Raw genomic sequence first — 7,474 nt, 5'->3', positions numbered from 1 at the left:
TCATATAGTTCATCCTTACACATGTCATCACCTTCAAATCAGTCCAACTACTGACCTCATACTCATCATCCTCCTCGATGTCTGTCTCTCCACCAAGTTCCTCCTCACCATCCCCAACAATGTGTTCAACCTCAATCTCGCACTCAACAATAGGGTCTTCTCCACCAACTTCCTCCTCACCATCCCCAACAACATGTTCAGCCTCACACTCAACAACAGGGTCTTCGTAAGCCTCACCATCCATATTATCAGCTAAGTGTATCTCACCCTGAATTGAAACTTGTTCCTTAGCCACACCATTCACATTATCATGTGCCTCTATACCAACCTCAACAATAACCTCTTCCCCAATATCTCCATCCACATTATTAGGTGATTGATTGTCACTCTCAACAACAACTTGTTCCTCAGCATCCCATCCATATTATGATATGACTCAATACTACCCTCTTCATTATCATTTCCCTCATTCTCACCCCCCACAACTTCTTCTTGTTGACCATCCCCCTCCACAGCAGGTTGGTCCTCTATCATATGAACTACTTAAGGTTCATAGACAAAGTGTACCACATAAAGGTGCACTTGACCATTCAGGGTGGTTATGTTCACCATATTACATGCACCTCATCATCAATGAGCAACTCCAACCTTCCTTTCAACACAGAACCCCCACCTACTGAATACCACAATTCCTTCACATTCACATAACCCATCTCCCTCAAAATTGACATTATCTCGAAGAAACTCCATTTGTTAAGGTCACAAAATAAAATACTACTATCTCCCACGTATTTCAGTGTCCCATCATTGATAAACTTTCCCCATGGTGAAACACCACTTCAAAATTTTTGTCATTCATGTCAACTAGTATATGCCTAACTTTATATCCATGCTAAATATAAAAAAAAAACCAAACAATAACACACAATTTACATTTTATACCACCAAGACACTGACAACAATTAAGAAAGAGGGATCACATCCTCAACATTGTCATCGTCACATATAATGGGGGACAAGCCAATAAAGTAATACCGACTCAAACATTACAAAAAACAAAACATTGAAACTACAAAAACATCAAATACAATGCACCTAACCACATAAATCAACACAAGTTCACAATTTGACCTCTACCATAAAACCCTAACATCAGAACCCTCGCAAGTTGCTCTCAATTTCGTCTTCGAACTTCGATTTCAATTCCCATATCCACGTCATTTATTTATAAATGGAGATGCGGGGAATCAAACCCCGTGCCTCTCGCATGCGAAGTGAGCGCCCTACCATATGAGCTACATCCCCAATTTATTAATTTTTTTGACTATTATGTATTTATATACTACAACGACGTGTTTTATAAATTTATGATCTTTTCCCAAAAATAACAGACAAAATAAAATTAATGTTATTATTACATAAATTTTTGTATAAAATGTATTCAAATTAAAGGAAAAAAAATTGTATATGACAGTAAAGATAGCATGTGAAGACTCTCTCCATGACACGTGGCGTTGGATTATCTATGGCAAAGAGGAATAGGTAGATGTTGAAGAAGAAGAAGGAGTAAGTGTGGAAGATGGATGTGGTGAATTTCTGCACAAGGGACACGTGGCATTCATTTTCAGCCACTCATCTATGCAGTGTGCATGAAAATAATGGTTACACGCAGGAATGGTTCTCAGAGTCTCCTTGGGCTCGTATTCGGAGAGACATATTGGACACGTGTTATCGTTCCAATTCGGTAAGCGCCCACTGTCACCGATTAGAGTCTTCGGGAATTTTTCAATTTCCGGCCCATTAAGGCCCATTGTGGAAGAGGAGTGTGGAAGAGTGGTAGTAGAGTTTGGAAACTCTGTACTGGGCCTGGCCCGGTGGCCATGTGTGTACACATCGAATTTACTACACATAAAGCAGCAAAGCCCAGTTAAACATAGGAGTCCAGGTATTCCCACTCCGATCGTTAAGCCATATTTTGCGCTTCTTGACAGACCTACGTAGTTAAACCAATGTCAGAAACGAATTTTTTAGAGCATTGCACATATTTTTTTTTAAATGTATATAAAAAATTAAAGAATTTAGTATATTATTTTACTTTTTTAAAAAAAGCCTACTATTTTCTGAATTAAAAAATTATAATAAATGAATTTTGAAGTAAAAAGGTTATTAGCTACATGATAATTATATTTAAACTCACCAGCACACCTAATTTATTGAAAACATTAATATTAGTTTTAAAAGTAAATTATTTTAATGTCTCTCTCTCTCTCTCTCTCTCTCTCTCTCTATATATATATATATATATATATATATATATATATATATATATATATATATATATATATCATCACTGTTAATATAAAATGGGAGAGTTTTAAATAGAAAATTAAATTCAATGTAGGAATGATTAAAATTAAAATAATAGAAACAATAAATTTTTAAAAATATTTACTTAAATTATTTAAATAAATGCATTACATCGTTATTAATACAACAGATCAGAATTTTAGATCTAAAAAAGAATTCAATTCAAAATTTACGAAGATTGTAATAATTTTAAATATAATTATTTCAGGATAAATACATTATTAAATTAGGATGTTGATATTGAAAATTAAAATTAGGACAATGACTCTTATTTGTTGACTTTAATACTTTATTTTTTGACATTATTTAATGTAGACTATTAATTCTTTAAAAATAAATAGTTAATATTAATTAATGATTCACGTTATTTAACGTCATTAAATAAAAGATAGAAATAAAAAAAAATAAAAATTATAGTATCCTTTACAATTATGATATATCACGTTAATACTTTAAAATACAACAAAAATTCCACAACCTAAAAAAATCATTTAACTTAATTTAAAATAAAAACTTTTAAGTATTCCCACTACTAAGTGAGCACCTTCATCTGTGCCATAACAATAAAAACTTAATGGTTATATGCTCGGTGACAATTTATATTATTAACTAATTACAAACCTTCATTTATACTATAATATAATAAAGCTTTTATTCTCTCTAATAATAACTCACTTAATTAAATTTGTGTATTTTAATCAGGTTTGTTTTTGAAAAGCATACATAATTCTAATTTCCACATATACTTTGTACTTTTGTTCAAATAAATAATATATATATTATAATAAAAAAATGTAGTATCATTCAATTGTAAAAATTAATATTTGTTTAATGCATTGAAACTCATCCTGTAAAGCATTTTCGTTGATTAAAAGTTAAACTTTCATAATAACTGCTGCTTCTATCTTAAACACGTTTTAATGTGTTATTATTAGATCTAGGAAGGTATACCTAAGCTTTCACACCATGCCAGTTAGGGAAGGCATCAAGCTGAGACCACAAAATTTTGACTCTGTTTTGTTCTAAGCACAGCCATAAAACAGAAACGAAAAACGAACACAGTACAAAGAAGAAAAGAACAACGTACCTTGGTTTTGGTTCGGAGCAGAGAAGAAGCATCCAACTTGTAAAGTGTTGGTGTCATCGGTGAACCCACAAACCTGGCCGCGACCAGCACAGTCCCCACACGCGGGTTCGTTCCACTTCAACACGACATCCTTGTTGAGATCGGGCAAGAAAAACGATGTCGTGTCGGGATTTGGAATGGGAACAAAAGCCGAGGATATCACCTCGCACTCGTGACTCCACGGTGGCGTGCCGCTGAGAGGCCACCACGAGAATGTGACGGAGGAGGAGGAATTGGAACCGAGACATGAAATTGGCGGGGATGGAACGGAGTGTGTTGTGTTGGAAGGACAACGAAGGAAGGTTAGGTCGTAAACGGTTGCCTCAAACGTGAACGGTGGGTGCAGAGAAAGGCTCAAGTTGTGCAAGAAACGTTTCGGGAGACAACCTTCGGGGTCGTTCACCTTAACGGTTTGGGACTTGTAGTTTATGCTTTTCACCACCAAATCGCCGGAACCTGGGAGGCTCAGAATGGTTCGGTTTCGGTTGTCGCAGGAAAGTTGGAATCTCGGGTAGCTGCAGCGACCAGAACTTTCCGTTTGCGTTTGTGTTTGTTTCAAACCAAATGGAAACTGAATTTTGATTTTGCCGCATGACATGGTTTGGCACGGTGTTGATTCCGCTCTGAGAGGGAGAAGAAACATGAACAGTAGCAAACACAACATTGCAACAAACAATTGTGATGTGAATAGAAGAGGGAAATGTTTAATTATAGGTGGTGGAATATTTGGCCTTGCATAGTGTTAGAAGTTAAAGAGAAATAAATGCAATTGAACACTTTAATTAACTTCTTTGGGGATTGGCAAAGTGTCATGTTCTGTTAATAATTGACTAAGGAACCTTTTCTCTCTTTTCCATGATGAATGCTGTGTGATTTATAAATCTGGACGCTTTTTTTTTCCTTGAAAAAGAACAAAATATCTGTTTAACTCAGTGCCAATGGCTTTAAAAAACAACTAAAGGCACACTGAATAGTTAGTTATCATGGAACAAAACCAATATCGTGTTAGAAACGGCAGAAGTCAATTGTAAAGAGAACATATTCGAGACAAGAAGTGTAAAGTTCTTAATTACTTTATTTTGATGTTATATTTGTTAAGAATTTAAGTGTAAATGTAAGTTCACATCGGTTAGAAATTATTATATAAGGATTAAAGATTCATAAATTTATTAATTTAAGATTTTGGGTCGAAAATAATGTCTATATCTTATATGTAAATATGTCTTTATGTGTAAATAGAGATTTTGTATTTTATATAATAGTGTAGTTTAATTTAAAGTAATAAGTTTTCAATAGGAAATAAGAAATAAATGACACTTTTTCGGCTTTATCACAGAGATAACTAGTGTTACCTTAACTTTAAACCCAAAAACTTAAAATAGAACCGGATAATACAATAAGTTTAGCCTAAGATAAATATACAAAACATTTTTTTGTCTTTCTTGTCAATAATCTTGGATGCAACTTCGATAAACCTTCAGCTAATACATTTTGATAATTAATATCTTCTCCTAACATTTAACAGAACAATGATTATATATGAATTTAAAATAAAAATACTATAATAAAAAATAGCATTAAAGAAAGTAAGTTAATAAACTTCAACAACAAAATCAACACTTCCATCTAGAAGTGTAGATAGTTGTTTACATTCTCAAACAAACGACGAATTTTATATTTGTTAAGATCCGCGAATCAATGTTGTTAGAGATATCTTTGATATCTTTCTGTGATGTTTTTATATTATCATTTTTATTTCAATTTTCTATTATGTTATTATTTTCTGTTGTTTGTATTTTCTCTTTATATACAAGTATAATTCACTTATGTAAATAATTTATTCTCGTATTCTCAATAAAGTATTTCTCTTATAGAGATTATAAAAACCTAACTTGAAAGTAGCAGGTTTTGAAAGTAGTTGGATTAAGAAATTGAAGAATCTTGAGATATTGGAGAATCTTGAGAAATTTGATAATTTTGAGAAATTAGAGAACCTTGATGTTTTTTTAAAGACCCTATATCCAGGAGGTATAGATTATAAAATTGTACAATCAAATTTTCATTGCTGAAAAACTGTACAATCAGATTTCATGATTGATAATTGTTATCAACAAGAAAGAGATATATAAAAGAATAGCCACATGATTTTTTTAGGGTAGGAGAAGCAAAATTCATCATGGGTAAAGCAACGAATAGAATAGACATTCCATCTTTTGAAACCAATACTTTTGATGTTATTTGACCCACAATAATTTATATATGTCTATTATGAATGTGAACTCTTTGGGATCGATAAACTTTTTAAATTTAGTTAACCAAAGAAATACAACTTTGAGCTATAGTTAGCTCAACACTAATGAATAATCTCCAAGGAATGCCAAGAATTCTTGTTATATGCACATTCCAAGTATCTACTCTCTTTTTTAAGTTTATGGATATTGAATCAATCGAAGAAACTTGTAATACCTATTCTACTTTTGGAAGAAGACCTTGTGTTATATCACCTGATCTCAATTTTTTATATATAAAGTAATGACGAAAGATATGTAAGGTGTATTTTATTTGATACCATGTTATTGTTTCATAAGACACATGTTGTAGAGATATATTTGATATCTTGATCAATTATGATTTTATGTTAGGTTTTATATTATAATTTTATGTTATTATGTTATTATTTTATGTTTATTGTATCTTCTCTTTATATCAAGGAAAAATTATAAACTTTTTTGTTGTTGAATATTTGATGATATTCACAACCCTTTACTATTATATTCAGCAAACAAAACTTGTATGATTTTTTCTTGATTTTTCTCAATCTTAGCTCCCAAATAAGTGGATCAGTTTTCTCAAATTAAAAGCTATTATTTCTAACTTCATCATTGAGTCTAAAATTACACCAAATAGAAATACAATACTATATTCATCCAATATTTTTCAAATTTATCAATACTCGATTTTAAAAAGATCAATTGTAGTTAGTATTTGATAATATGAAGATCAATTGTAATCAATTTTATGTTAGTCACGGTGTTGGTTTTAAACAAATTAGTTGTAGTTCGATATTGTAAATATTAATTATAATCGATCTTATGTACACTTCTTGATCGTGTAATTTTTGTTTGTCCTAATCTATGTAAGATAAGACCAAACCTTATATATCCAAACAAATTAAAAGTCTATTAACATAAACATTTACATAATTCCACTAAACATAGATAACGAACAATACTTACTTAATACCACTGAATATAAGCACCTTGTTCACATCATGCGTTCAGAACATCTGGCAAAATGTGAAAATGTGTTTAAAGGTAAAAAGCATAACAATTTATTCTTATAGAGCATTAATAATTGGATGAAATATATATTTGTTCAACTTAGATATTGTTAGTACTACATGGAATATTTTATTGTACTTGCTTTATTGACTAAATAAATATTTTTTATAATCTATACTTTAGTCTAATTATAGTATTTTTTTTTTAATTTATGTATAGCAATCATAAACATCTAAAAAGATAGAAAGGAGAAATGAGTATGTCTAAATGAAAAATAGTCGCAACACATGATTTGAATGATACTAATTTAAAGAAAACATGATTTTCTAACATTATCATACATTTCCTAAAGAATTTACAAGTTTTACTAGTCGTATATATTACATGACTTAGATTCATACTTTTAATGTTTTTCTAGTATATATATAAAGAAAAAGAAAGGCTTCAACCCCTTCAATTTTTCACAAGTCATCTCATCAAACAAAAAATACACAAATGAATCATATACGTCTATAAAATTTAAAGGTATACATGGTATACATATTTTATTAATTATAGATTGATTAGATTGATTTATTATTTGAATGTAATGTAAGAGATATCTTCCTATATACGCTTACCTACAACATACTTTCAAGAAAAAAAGCATAAAATATTAATTATATATAATTAAGGATTTTACCCAAACTTGTTTAGTACA

At 30.9% G+C, this 7,474-nt stretch overlaps 1 protein-coding gene across 1 annotated transcript; it reads right to left on the bottom strand.

Moving 5' to 3' along the window:
• Window positions 1-1,423: 1,423 nt before the first annotated feature.
• LOC114174084 (putative RING-H2 finger protein ATL21A) lies at window positions 1,424-4,314 on the bottom strand. Its single transcript, XM_028058833.1, has 2 exons — window positions 3,455-4,314; window positions 1,424-1,993 (listed from the first exon to the last, which is right to left on the bottom strand). The coding sequence occupies exons 1-2, from the start codon at window positions 4,155-4,157 to the stop codon at window positions 1,524-1,526; spliced, it is 1,173 nt and encodes a 390-aa protein (XP_027914634.1). The 5' UTR covers window positions 4,158-4,314; the 3' UTR covers window positions 1,424-1,523.
• Window positions 4,315-7,474: the final 3,160 nt, after the last annotated feature.

Source organism: Vigna unguiculata, chromosome 2 (assembly GCF_004118075.2).
Source record: "Vigna unguiculata cultivar IT97K-499-35 chromosome 2, ASM411807v1, whole genome shotgun sequence".
Lineage (NCBI taxonomy): Eukaryota > Viridiplantae > Streptophyta > Magnoliopsida > Fabales > Fabaceae > Vigna > Vigna unguiculata.
The sequence above is the reverse complement of the archived record's forward strand: the minus strand, read 5'-3'. Positions and strand labels throughout refer to the sequence as shown.

What these genes read in the sequence shown, in the direction of transcription:
- LOC114174084 (XM_028058833.1), bottom strand. Translation starts at nt 4,157, where the DNA reads ATGTTGTGTTTGCTACTGTTCATGTTTCTTCTCCCTCTCAGAGCGGAA. An exon ending in TGCTCCGAACCAAAACCAAG is followed by an intron (nt 1,994 to 3,454) that starts GTACGTTGTTCT and finishes TTAACTACGTAG; the next exon opens with GTCTGTCAAGAAGCGCAAAA.